This window comes from Choloepus didactylus, chromosome 6, assembly GCF_015220235.1.
Source record: "Choloepus didactylus isolate mChoDid1 chromosome 6, mChoDid1.pri, whole genome shotgun sequence".
Classification (NCBI taxonomy): Eukaryota; Metazoa; Chordata; class Mammalia; order Pilosa; family Megalonychidae; genus Choloepus; species Choloepus didactylus.
The window spans coordinates 33,206,892-33,220,743 of record NC_051312.1 but is presented as its reverse complement, the minus strand read 5'-3'; the positions used below and the strand labels follow the sequence as shown (position 1 = coordinate 33,220,743).

Here is a 13,852-nt window from a genome sequence, read left to right as displayed (position 1 = left end):
CAGACACCCCCTGCGGGTGACTGCCGGGGCTGGAGCCAATCAAAATGTGGCAGAAGGCAGGCTGGGTGGGAGCTTCCATGTCACCTGGCCCAACCTCTCCCCCTCCCTGCTCTGGCATACCTGTCCCCAGCCTGAAACTGCCCTCCAAGGTTCCCACCCATGACCCAAGTGCCCGTCAGGCCATGTGCTGACAACCGTGGGGCTGGGAGCCATCAATTTCATGTAATCCTCAGTCCCTGGAGATTGAGGCAGTAAGATGGCCTTGACTCAGCCAAGGTCTCACGAGGACTAGCTAGACGCTGTCTGAGACTCAAACCCAGGCCTCCCAGCTCCCGGGACCATGTTAATTTGTGCCATATCATGGGACCCCAAAGCTCTCTTGCTTTTCAAGAGACCTTCATCTGGTATCCTCCAGCCTGCCCTCCCCTCTCTGCCCCCACCACTCTTCCCGGAGATCTGCTGCTGTCACCTGAGCAGTCCTCTAAGTTGCAAGGTGGGGGGTGGGGGGGTGCAAGAATGGGGAACTGCTGCACCTGCACCCAGGCTGGCCAGCACCCCTCTTTCCTGGTGGAGATTAGCAGAGACACACCTCTGGGTGGTGCTGAGCACTGACCTCTCATTCTTCTGGGCTGCCTCCCTGGTGTTCCACACGGGACCCCTGATAATCGGCATCAGTCTGGCAGGACCCGCTGTGAGGCTCCTCGGCCCCATGGTTGTCAGCACAGGGCCTGGCTGGCACTTGGGTCACGGGTAGGAGCCTTGGAGGGCAGTTTCAGGCTGGAGACGGGTATGCCAGAGCAGGGACCAAATACCCTTGGGCAACTCCCATTTTGCCATCTGTCCACTCGGCCCCATTCGTCAGCTGAGATACCAGAGAGGAACGTTTGGGTTGTGGAGAGCAGATTTGAGTGAGTCCAACTGGAGAGCAGGGTTCTGGGGCCTGGGGAGGGGAGGACGGGGATGAGGGGCTGAGGAGATGAGCACTCCCACTCTCCCCTCACTCACCTCTCTCCAGTGAGTGATGTTCCAGCTCATCTTTCTCTGGTGATTAACAGTTGCCAGAAGCTTCTAAATTCATCAGTTTCGTGTAATCCTCATAACCAACTTGGGTTGGTTTTATTCCGTTTTACAGATGAGGAAACCAAAGTGCAGAGAGGTAGGGGCCTTGCTCAGGATTCCGTAGCTCACACTGGAGCCCAAACCCAAGGGTCTTTTCACAACACCAGCTGCCCTAATTATTTACATTCTCGTGTGTGTGTGTGTGTGTGTGTGTGTGTGTGTGTGTGTGTGTGTGTGTGTGTTTCCCATTCCCAAACTCGTGGGAGCCTGAGAAGGGGAAGTTTATTGAAAGAGCTTTGTTCATGTGGGAGAGGAGTGAACCCTGTGAGGTGATCTGCTCCTGGACCAGAAGAGAGAACTGCCCCCAGGGCCCCTTGCTGCCGGGGGAACGTGGCTGGGCTGAGAGACCCTTGGTCAGGAGACGGGGTTGTAAGCAGATTGTCAGGTGGCTCCCCAGCTGGTTCTGGAGTGGCGGGGGAACGTCTGTGCCTTTTTATCTTGCTTTAAAGGTGCAGGGAACAAAAGACCCAGGGACCAGTGGGTGGCCTGTGGCCTGTGGAGAGGTGCTTGGGAGGCGAGCACAGTGGGCCAGGCCTCCATTGTACCCAGCACCCTCTCCCTCCACTCTCAGAATACCTCCCCCTCACTCCTGGCACTGTGCCAGTTCAGAGCTCCCGCATAGAGGCCTCTCTCCTGCCAGGGCTGAGCCCGATGGCAGCACATGCCAAAATAGCTGCCTCCAAGCCGGGGCCCCAGGCCACCCACTCTCCAGCATCTCGCGGGTTAACAGCTTGCTGTCTCTCCGCCCCCTTCCCCAGCTTGCTGACATTTCACAGAGGCGGGGGTGGTTGTGAAAGGGGGCAGGCTGGTTCCTGCGCCCCAGCTCCCATGGACACCCCACTGACACAACCCGCCACCCACCTCTGGAAGGCTTCCCTTAGGGGGAGACCTTCCTTCCGGCACCGCAGACGCGACGGCGTTCCCATAATAAGACAGTGAGAGGGGCATCCTGAGGGTTCGATGCCACTGCTGAAACCATCCCCAGGGGACCCAGGGTAACTCCAGTGAGCTCTTCTCCCTCTGGGGGTCTTTTTAAAAAAAACTTTTAAACTCTTTAAAAATACTAAATATTTCACAATTAGAAAAGTATACAGAATGATGTAACATGCACCACTTAGCCTGGTCAAATTTTAACACAATGCCATGTTTGTTTTAGATAGAGATGGAAGCCTCTACGTCTCCCTCCCTAGAGGAAACTGCAATCCTGATTTTGGTGTTTGTTGTTTTCGTTTCTTCTTATTATTATTTTTTTAATTCCTATATAGGTATGTACCCATAGCAAACATAGCGCTGTTAGGCTTGGTTTTAAACTTGATTTAAATGGTATACTGTACATATCATTCTGAACTTAGGTTTAGTCCTGCAGCATTGTTTTGGAGATTTGACGTGATTGATCCATGAGCTGTAGTATGTCCAGTTTAACTGCCATATAGTGTTCCTTTTTGGTAACAGTACCACAGCTTATTTGCCTAGTCTCCTTTTGGTGGATGTTTAGGTGGTTTGCGGGTTTTCATTGCTGCAGCAGTCCTTTAGAGACTGCCCTGGTACAGGACTCCTTGTGCATCCTTTGCAGCACTGCTTCATTATAGGGTGGCGTATTTGCAACTTAGATGTTGCCAGATTGTGTTCCAAAGTGGTGTCTTCATCTGCAGGTCTCTGGAGTTATTTTCTTTCTTTAAGCTTTTGGTAAACTTAGGAATTGGTTATGATGTACAACGACTTTCTCCTTCAAGCTTGCATCAGTCCCAGGAGGCAGACAGAGTGGGTGGTGCCCTCCATCAGATGAGGAAATTGAGGCTCCTACAGGTTAAGAGACTTGGTTTGAGGTCATCTAGCTGGTAGAGGCAGAACCCCTTTGGCCTCTTGAGCCCAAACCTGCAGTTCTTTCTTTACCCTTGTCCCAGGTGACCTCTCAGAGATTTTAGGCACAGTCTCTGCTTCAAAGGCAGGAAAAATGCTTGTGTGGGGTGCATGGGGGCCTCCTGGGGTGGGGGCAGAGCCTGGGGACCCATAGCTGCCTTGGAGGAGGTCTTTTATTTTTTATTTATTTATTTATTTATTTTTTTAGTTTTTTTAAAGCAGTTTTATTGAGATATATTCACATACCATACAATCCATCCAAGTGTACAATTAGTGGTTCACAGTATCATCACCTAGTTGTGCATTCATCACCACAAACAACTTTAGAACATTCTCATTACTCAAAAAAAAAAAGCAACCAAAAAACAAAAACCACCAAAACACCACATACCCCTTATGCTCCCTCTATTATTTTTTTTATCTTCATTTTATTGAGATATATTCACATACCATACAGTCATACAAAACAAATTGTACATTCGATTGTTCACAGTACCATTACATAGTTGTACATTCATCACCTAAATCAATCCCTGACACCTTCATTAGCACACACACAAAAATAATAAGAATAATAATTAAAGTGAAAAAGAGCAATTGAAGTAAAAAAGAACACTGGGTACCTTTGTCTGTTTGTTTGTTTGTTTCCTTCCCCTATTTTTCTACTCATCCATCCATAAACTAGACAAAGTGGAGTGTGGTCCTTATGGCTTTCCCAATCCCATTGTCACCCCTCATAAGCTACATTTTTATACAATTGTCTTCAAGATTCATGGGTTCTGGGTTGTAGTTTGATAGTTTCAGGTATCCACCACCAGCTACCCCAATTCTTTAGAACCTAAAAAGGGTTGTCTAAAGTGTGCGTAAGAGTGCCCACCAGAGTGACCTCTCGGCTCCTTTTGGAATCTCTCTGCCACTGAAGCTTATTTCATTTCATTTCACATCCCCCTTTGGAGGAGGTCTTTTAAGGGACAGGCGAGGGAGCGGATGGTCAGAAGATGCAGAGGGGGAGTTGAATTTTGAATGAGGGGATGAGGGAGGAATGCTGCTCCTGACAGATGGGGAATGGGAGCCCACAGCAGACACAGGAGAAGGTAAGGTGAGGGGACAGTCACAAGAGAAGAGGGACGTGGGAGCCAACAGGGGGTTTGTAACAAAAGGGCCCGTTGGGAGACACGGAGGGGAACATTAGCAGCATTCCATGAGGAATCGGTTTCAGTGTGTGCCTTTGAGACACAGGAACTCAGCTCAAACCAGCCACTTGTCCACCTAGTGCTGGCAGGGGGGCCTCAGGAGCTGGCCAGCTGCTGGTTTCCTATGCCGGCCTGAAGCCATCTGCTGTCGACTTGATCCGTGAATATAAGCGTGGATGAATCACTTTTTCCTCCATTTACTCTTCAAACCACATCAGGCACTTCCGACCCTGGGGATGCAATTAGGAGCAATGTGTGGTCCCAGGGACTCACAGTCTGATAGAGGGTACAGATTTGTAAACCAGTTCTGACAGCCCAGAATCATGGAGAGAGGGCCTGAGCATGGGAGCAGCTAACCCCCGGGAGAGAGGGCCGGGGAGAACTTTCTGACAGAGCCGAAGTCTGGGGCCAGTCCTAAAGATGAGGAGGGAAGAGATAAGGGAGAGTTTACTAAGCAGAAGAGGGGAGCGGTGTTCTGGGTAGAGAGACTACAGATGCAAAGTACAGATGCATGAAAAGGGACCCACAAGTGTTTTTTTTGACAGAAGCATCTAGAGGCAGAGAGTGAAGGGTGAAGAGTACAGACCATGGTGCAGACTTCTGGGTTTGAATCCCAGCTCTGCCACCTGCTGGCTGTGTGATCTCAGGCAAGTTACTTAATCTGTTTATGCCTCAGTTTCCTGATCTGTAAAATGGGGATAATGTGCTATTAATTTTTATGAGGATTAAATGAGTTAATAATTGTAAAACACTTAGTGCCTGGCATAGAGTGAGTTATGTATTTGTCAAACAAAATACAAAAAATCTGGGAGACAAGAGAAGAAACTGGGAGGCCTGAGACTTCAGACCCAGGTGTTTGCTCTTCTGACAGTGGAGAGCCAGTGAAGGGTGAGTGGGCATCGTAGAGTGAATTCTGGGGGCAATGGGAGGCTGGCTTTGAGTGGAAGCTTTAAAGGAACAGTCATTCATTCATTCCAGGGCCTACCAGGGTCAGCCCCTGAGACAGGAACTCAAGGCATGAAGGAAGAGGCTAGGGAGCCCAGAGTTAGGGTCCCTAGCCCAGCCCAGAAGCATCAGAGGGAGCCCCTTCTCCCCTCCTTGCCCACGACCCTCACCTTGTGACTTCATGTTGCCAAATCCTGCTGTCTGGGGTTCATAAGGAAGGCCTTGGAGTGGCCTAAGGAGAGCATGGAGTGGGCAGCACAGAAGGGTGTCTCTAGTTTTCACTGTGGGGGTTGGTTGGAGAAGAGAGGAGGGAAGTTGCAGAGACAGAGGCTGGTGCCATCCTCTGGTGTCCAACAGAGAAGTGGCCTAGGCCCGTGGTCAGCCCTGGCATGCAGTACCGAGGTAGAGGAAGCCCTTGTCTTCCCGTAAGGCTCTGGCCCCTCCCCCACAGAATTCCCGATTCCTTCTTCCTGAGCTAATCAGTGGTAAACACTGGACTCACTGCCAGGCATTGTGCTGGGCACGCCCAGATATACTATGCCTGGCCGCTTGCCCCCCGGAGCTTGTGGTCTGGAAGGAAGAAAGAGGTATATGGATTTGGACGAATCAGGACTTCTTGGGGCCCAGTGGCAGAGGAGCCAGATGGGCAGCGTGGAGTTGTCAGGGGGTGTGATGTATTCTTGACTGGGGCAGCTGTGAGCAGGTGGGATTTTGATATGGGACAGGGAGGAGGCCAGCAGGCCAGGCAGAAGGGCTGCCGTGTGCAGGGGCACAGTAGAGAGCCCGGGCCCAGCCAGATTGGGAGACAGAGAGTAGATTGGCTGGGTTAGCACCCAAGGTTTGTGTCGAGGCTTAGAAGGCTGAGTTAGTGCCACATTACAGAAACCCTAATTGCCAGGCTGCTGAAGGGTTTGGAATTCATGCTGACCCAGTAATTCTCAAAGTATGGTCCTGGAGGTGCCCTGGACTCTTTCAGGGTATTGGTGAGGGTTAAGCCATTTTCATAATACGAAGGCATTATTTGCCTTTTTCACTTTGCTAACTTTTGTACTGATGGTACAAAAGCAGTGGTGGGAAAACTGCTGGAGCTGTATCACAGACCAAGGCAGTGGGCCCAACAGGTACCAGTAGTCATTGATTGTGTTCTTCATGGCACACACACACAGTAAAAAAGAAAATGCAGTAAAAATGATTGATTTGATAAAGTCTTGACTCTTGAGTAGGTATTTTTTTTAACATTCTGTTTGAAGAAGTGTAAAATATATAGAATCACTTCTGCTGCAAACTGAACTGTGATGGTTGCTTTACGGAAGAGTTCTTGTGCTGTTTGAGTTGCAAGCTGTACTGGCCGTTTGTTGTTGTTTTTAAGGAACACCGTTTTTATTTGAAGTAACACTTGGCACACTGTTCAGACTTGGATGTTTGGCAGACATTTTCTTGAAAATGAATGAAGTGAGCTTGTCACTTGAAAAACAGTTATCAGTATTTCTTGGATTTGGACTTTTGAGGGGAAATTGGAATTTTGGAAACCTTCCTGTCCACCTGACAGTGTCCTGGTACTTAAAAGCTTTTCTGATGAGATTTTTAGTAATGCTGGCAAATGTGATTTTTGATATTGTCTTGCATAATGAGATGTATCAACATTTAGAAGTTCTGCACAACTCAGTAAACCAATATTTTCCAATAACCATTGCTTGACGTTAACAAAATTCAAAGTGTGAGATAGACCATTGAAAAGTTCATTGATGTTGTTTCTGATTCCACATTGCAAATAACCTTTAAGAAACTACAACTTGTCATATTTTGGCATAGTAGCAAAGAAAAATATCCATAATTATTCTGAAAAGGCTATTAAAATACTCCTCCCTTTTCTAACTGCATGTCAGTGTGAGACAGAATTTTCTTCATATACTTGAACCAAAACAACATATTGCAACAGATTGAATGCAGAAGCAGATATGAGAATCCAGCTATCTTTTATTAAGCCAGACATTAAAGAAATTTGCAAAAAATGTAAAACAGTGCCACTCTTCTCACTAACTTTTTGTTTTAAAAAATATAGCTCCCCCCGCCCCCATGAAAGTGTGTAATTAATGTTAACATATAACGGGGCTTATTATTGTTTTTAAGTGAATGAATATTTCAAACAGTTCTTAGTTTTAATTTCTAATAGGGTCAATATTGATAACTATAACCCACATATAAGCCTCTTACGGGTCTTCAGTATAATTGTTAAGAGCATAAAGGGGTCCTGAGATCTGGAAGTCTGGGAACTGCCGTGCTAGACCCTCGGGAGCCATGGCAGGAGTGTGAGCCAGGGGCAGCATGCCAGGTGGGCACGTGTGTGACATGGGCAGCCTCCCTGGTATTCTGCAGCTTGGCATGAGCCAGGGCAGTTCTGAAAGGCCCCCGTGGCAGGGCCAGGAGACCCCAGGTCTGGAGCCCCAGCCCAGCTGCTTGGGAGCCACGGGTGGTCCCAGGCCTCACAAGCCTCAGGTGACCTGTTTGTTCAGTGGGCACAGTAATGCTTCCTGCTCAGGGGAAGTACAAGCCTCCTGTCTGATAATGATTGGGGAAAAGTGCTTTGTAAGTTGTGAAACACTCCACAGATATTTATTTTTGTGGTTTTGTCTGGAGCCAGTGTGCTTAGCCATCTCCATCACTTTCCCCAGACCCCAGAAACCTGTCCGGTGGGTGTGAGTGGGCATTAGGTGGCCGGCTCCCTTCCAAAAGCCCTGGCATTGTGATTCTCACCCAGCCCCCAGCTCTCCCTCTGCAGACCTTCTCCCTGGAGCCAGGGCATGGGCTGAGCTGTAACGGGTGCCAGGATGGAGCGGGGGCTACTGGGTTGCGGCCCAGCCTGGCTCTGGGGACTTTGGGAAAAGGATCCAGGAGGCAAGCCTGGTGTGCGCGCCTGTGCCTGCTCACCCGCCCACCCGCCGCCTGCTCGCGGCAGGGCCTGGAGCTGCCGCTGGGAGAGGAAGTGCAGTTGGTTACCAAACGGGTTATTTTCATAACGGCTGTCTCAGGCTTGGGGGAGGAGGGTGGCGAGGGGGAGGGGGCAGATGAGCCGCCACCGCGGCTCACTCTCCAAACTAGGACTTGCTCAGCCAGAGGCCAGAGGCCCGGAGCTGGAGCCAGAGCTGGGGCTTGGCTGCCCACGGGGACCCCAGCCCCCACCCGCTTGCCCACCTCCTCCTGCTGCTGCCCTGCCTTCCAGACCAGGTCAAAAGGGGGCCTCCTCCAACCCTTCCTGCTCTTCTTTCCCCCTCCTGTCTCTCTCTGGTGGGTCTGGGAAGGGTGGGTCGAGTGATCTCAGGCTCAGGCACGTTATGCACAGATGAGGGTCTTGCTCTGCTAGGCTTCTGAAGTTGATGGGAAAGGGAGAGGGAAAAGGGCATTACCATTAGCTGGCCTGGTTGCCTCCTCTACCCACCACGCAGCCTGACCATCTAGCCCTGGCCCACTGGCTCCCTCTTGCCCACTTGCGGTTTTTTTTGTTTGGGGAGGTTCTCCTTAGTGAGTAGAAGCCTCAGGGACGTTGGGACCCTGCTTGCCAGCCCCTAGGCTGGCCTGGGATGTGCAGGCCTCCCAGCTGTCCTTGCACCTGACCCGGGGCCCAACAGCCTCCTGGGGAGGTGGCCCCAGGCCCTGGCGCCATGGAAGTGGGGTCACCATGCACCATTCCCAGCCTTCACCAGGCAGAGAAGGTCTGGGACCCTGCCTACAGATGGAGTGGGCACTCTGGTCGGATCCCATGTGGTGTCCTGTGCCAGCAGCTCTGGGGGAGTCTGGGGGTCCTGGCCTGCTACCGGGGGCAGAACGCATTCCTTGCAGCATGAGCTGATGCCCAGGTGCACTGGCTGCCAGGCGCTCTTCCTCATGTGGTGGGTGGAGGCCACCCGGGTACTCCCGCTTCCCTTTCTTGGGTTCCCAACCCCCACCACGGGAGGCATGATACCCACATCTGGTGCCCGTTGCAGGTGATGGGCCGCTGTGGCCCTGCTCTGACAGGTATTGTCAGGCCCTTTCCACCCATCATCTCACCTAAACCTCCCCCAGGCCAGCCTCTGAACTAGATGGTATGATCCCCGTTATTCAGATGAGAAACCCAGGCTTGGAAAGGTTAGTTGATCATCTCATGATAATCCGGTGGTAAATGGCAGGTGCAGAACTCCAAGGCACTTGGGCTTTTTCCTTGAAACTAGAGGGGGTGTGAGGATGGTCTGGGCCGGGAGGCTGGGAGCCCTGTCCTCTAGCTGATACCCGATGAAGCTGGGGCACTCGGCCCACTCACCCCACTGACAGCTGCCCACAGCCAGGCAGGCTGCTGTTTATCAAGTGTGCGTGGCCAGACTCCACCAGGCCTGCTTCCCCCACAGGCCTGCCCTGCCCTGCCCCAGGTCCCAACAGCCAGCTGGAGGTGGATGGGGCCACATGAGTCCTTTCCCATCCTGTCCCTTTTGGGTGTGACTTGCCCACTTGAGCTCTCCCCAGGCCCTTAACCGTGAGGCCGAGGGGCTGCCATTTCCTGTGCTCTTGGTGTCTGAAGCCTGTGGGCCTCCTCCGATGACCTTTACAGGTACTCTCGGGTGTGTTGGGGGTGACAGAGAGCATGAGGTGGAAAGAAGCTGCTGCTCAGAGCTGTGCTGGAGGGAAAGGCTCCAGGCCCAGGATGGGGCAAGGCGGGGGCTGTGTGGCCAGACGCAGGAGAAGCCTCAGCAGAGATAGGAAGTCGGGAGCCAGGCAGTTACTGACCAGAGGACGTTTCTATAGAGATCAGGGAACAGGAAGCACAGGGCCTGGGGGGAGGGGGCGCTGGGAGTGCAGAGGTGCCACGGCCTGGCTGGAGAGCTTGTCAGAGAATGTCTGTCAGCCTAACAGCCGCCTCAGGCTAACAAGGAAACTGAGGCCAGGAGGAGACAGCTTTGCACATAGGCTTGGCCTCGCCTGCCTTGTTCACTGAGAGTGACTGCTCGATGGGAAGGCAGTCGAGGAGGCCTCTGGACAAATGCAGACTTGGGGCTGCCCTGGCAGCATGCAGGACAGGGCACAGGGATCGCCTGTGAGCTGCCCCTTCTGCCCCCTCATGTTGTGAAGGGTTGCAGGCAGGTGACCTCTTCCACCTGGCTCTTCTTGCTAACCTGGGTCTGGAGCAGCCGGCTGGGCCCAGCCCTCACTGCATCCCCTCCCCCACGCTGACTGTGGCCTTTTGTTTTCTGGGTGACACCAGCATCAGGCGGTGTGTCCGGGTGACTAATCTCCTCCAGGCTGGGCAGCTGTCACAGGGCAGCCTGACCAGGCTGGCGGGGAAAGCCGACACCCTGGGGGAGTGCTGGCAAGCCGGCGCCCTGGCAGTGGTGCAGACGGGATGCAGGGCAGACCCCTAACCAGCCCAAGGCAGGCCAGCCCAGGGAGTGCGGGCACAGGCAGGCAGGCAGGCTGGGCTTCTGGTCCCGGCTCAGCCCCTGCCCAGCTCGGGCATGTTATTGCACCTCTCTGAGCCTGGGTCTCCTCATCTCTACAGTTAAGCTGTTGGTCCTACTTACCTCACGGGGTTCACGGGGTTGTCATGGGGACCAAGTCAGATGAGCTGACCTGGCACACAGTAGGTGTTCAGTAAACGTGATGATCGTTTTCCTATTGCATTTCCCCCTCTTAGCCCATCCCACCTTAGCCCATCCCACCTTAGCCCCACCTCGTGGGCCTAGAGGAAGATGTCTTAGGCCGCACCTGTCTCTGGAGCGCCAGGGGCAGGCTTTTGGTCAGGTAGACTTGGGCTCTAACTTTGGCTCTGCTGCGGACTAGCTGTGGTCTTTGGGCAAGTTACTTCTCTGCACCTCAGCTTCCTCATCAGGAACGCTGCATGATACAGAACCTATTCCTTAAGGTTGTGGTAACAGAAAATGATAGAAATGTTTGCAGAGGCCTCGGCCCGGTGCCCGATACGGTGAGCACTCAGGGAACGTTAGCCCTGATGAGATGGCTTTAGGAGGCAGCCAGGAGCCCTCTGTCCACACCTGCTCTCCTGCCTGCTCTGAGTGGTGTAGTGAGAATGCTGTGTGGCCCTTCTCCCTGTCATCTGCAGGGGCTGGGGCCTGTAAAGGCAGGATCAGGAGCCTGGCAGACCCCAGCTTCCCCAAGCACGGCCGCCTCCACTGCTCACTCAACACGGGTGCCCAGACACTGTGACCCCGTCCCCGTCCCCCTCCCCATCTCCTGTCCCTGCACAGGGCTTGGGCCTGGGGCTGCCTGCCCTGACCCACAGGGCTCAGTGTCAAGTTAGAGACAGTGGGGTGTGTGGGAGGAGTGGGCACTAGACGTGCAGGCCAAGCCCGACTCCTTGACCCCGTTAGCTAGACCTAAATCTCCCCCCCCCCCCGCCCACCGCTTGTCCAGGGCACCCACCCACCAGACCTAATGGCTTCCAAACCCTCGGCAGGCAGAGGTGTTTCTGCTGGCAGCTGCAGGTAGCCCTGACCCCTGGCTGCGATGTGGGCCTCCTTGTGGCTTCTAGGGGCACATAGGGCATCCCTGACCCTTACCAGGCTTCCTGCCTGTCTCCAGCTTTTAGGGAAAAGTAAGGGCACAGGACCCTGGTGCTGTGAAGAAGGGGCAGGCAGGGAGTAGGTGAGCTGGTGAAGGCAATGGAGCATGGGTCCCCCAGAACAGGGCAAGGGGGGGTGGTTTGAGCACAGATGTCCCCATGGGTGGGTGGGGGGAGTGTGATCTGGGTAGCTTGGTGTTGGGAATTCCAGGAGTTGGGCTTCCAGCCCTCAGGGGCCCTAGGAGGCTGTGCAGTTCACAGGCTCCCTTCACGGCAGAGCTAGAAGGGTTTGCAATTTGCAGACACCACCCAGTGCTTGACCCGTGCGCCACGCCTCTAATGTCAGGAAGGTGAGAAGTCTGTTGGCCCCTCAGACGTAGGTGTGCACCCACCCAGAATCCAGACTGCTTTTCTTCGGGTGCAAGCCTCTTGTTGCTTCCCAGTCTTCCTGAGTGAAGACTGAGGTGGCTTCTCTCCCTGTGGAGTCACCTCTTCCCCTAGCGGGTCCTTGGTTCTCCAAGGACCTTATTTCCCCAGGGTCCTTGGATCTCTAAGTCAAACATTAGACCCTTCCTGTTTGTGGGTACCACCCTCAGCCTGACCCCAAGACTGGGGCTCAGAGAGTCTGGGGTCTTCTCAGAATCAAGTTCCTTCTCTGAGGGCCTCGTTTTATTACCATGGCTTGGTTAATGCCATGTCCCGTAGGAAGGCACCTAACCTGCCCCAGGTTGGAGGCAAAACAAAGGCCGGATGAGAGGGAAAGCCTTGCCCTAGGCCCCAGGTCTGTCCAGGCAGACTCTGCACTGGAACTAGGAGCTCTCAGCTTCCTTTTTCTTTTCTTTTCCATCAGCTTCTGGTAAGGGAGTTGAAGTCCTTTTGCCCCAAGGGCTTTCTGGGTTATGGTGTCTGGACAGGGGGAGCCAGGGAGGGTAGCTAGAAGCCATCCTACCCATTATCCTGGGGCAGCCTAGGAGTATCACCTGGGAAGCACGTCAGCCAGTGCTTCCCGCGGCTGGAAATGTAGGCTTCCCTGAGAATTCCCCGGGAACCCTAAACGGAGGCCAGACACCGCAGTCCTTCCTCCCTCCCAAGAGGCCCTTCTCTGCTCACAGGGCAGAGGCTGTGCAGATGAGCCATGGCCCAGCCCAGCTCCTGATGCCCCCGGTCTCTGTGCCAACAGCCACTGCCTACCCCTGCCATGGAGACCTTCTTTAGGAGACACTTCCAGTGGAAGGCGCCAGGCCCCGGAGAGGGGCAGCGGCGGCCCAGTGGTGTAGGGTTGCCCACGGGCAAGGCCCGGCGCCGCTCCCCTGCCGGCCAGGCCTCTTCCTCACTGGCCCAGCGGCGCCGCTCCAGTGCAGAACTCTTGGGCTGCCTGCCGGGCTGCGGGGTGGGGCCCCGGGGTGCCAGCCGCCGGCGATCCAGCACCGCACCCCCTGCCTGCAACCCCCGCTTCGTCGTGAATGAGTTGCCCCCTTCCCAGCCTGCCACTATGGGGGCCCAGCTCCTGGGCACACCCCTGCTGCTGGCCGGGCTCGTGGGCATGAGTGAGGAGGAGGAGGGGGTCCAGGAGGAGGATGTGGCAGCTGGGGCATCGAGTGCCACCCAGCCAGGCACCAACAGACCTGGGCTGCCCCCACACCTGGGTACCTGGCCGCCGCTGCCCGTGCCCCACTGCCTGCGCTGGCGCCAAGCCTCTTCGCAGCTGCTCCCTGCTGATGTGGTGTATGACCGCGCCCTCTGGGGCCTGCATGGCTACTACCGGCGCCTCAGCCAGCGACGGCCCTCAGGCCAGAACTCTGGCTCTGGGGGCCGAACAGCCTTGGGTGGCCCCATGTCGCCTACCCGCAGGCGCTCACTGTCCTGCAGGCGCCAGATAGCCCTCCGGCGCAAGTCGGCGAGACCCCAGGCCTGGAGCGCCCTGCTTATGTAGGTATAGCACAGTCAGCAAGGCGAGCGCTGCGGCCCCCAGGGGCCCAGAGCGCAGCGAGGCCTTGAGGCTTCTGCCTGGCAGGAAGGTGCCTGCCCAGGAACAGCGTGCCCTGAAGGGCTGTGGGAGCCAGCGCACCCCAGCAGGGCCATGGGGAGGGCTGAGCCTCCTGCAGGGATCCTTTTGGGTGCTACGGGGTTCCTCCAGCCTCCCTTTGCTCCTGAAGGCATGGTGAGGGCAGAGACCCCAGGTGGTGGG

General features: G+C 54.4%; 1 protein-coding gene across 16 annotated transcripts in view; it reads left to right on the top strand.

Annotated features, from left to right (window-relative positions):
• The window catches only part of DGKZ (diacylglycerol kinase zeta), a 44,242-nt gene that overhangs the window by 16,453 nt on the left and 13,937 nt on the right, over positions 1-13,852 (top strand). For 7 of the 16 annotated variants that reach the window (XM_037838609.1, XM_037838605.1, XM_037838607.1 and 4 more), the window contains exon 1: positions 9,710-13,593. The exons of 8 other annotated variants lie outside the window; for them this stretch is intronic. In XM_037838609.1, coding sequence (XP_037694537.1) covers positions 12,863-13,593 — 731 coding nt within the window. In that variant the 5' untranslated portion in view covers positions 9,710-12,862. Of the gene's footprint in view, positions 1-8,379; positions 9,243-9,709; positions 13,594-13,852 lie in introns of those variants that run through there. One more of the 16 variants, XM_037838616.1, reaches the window with a different exon arrangement.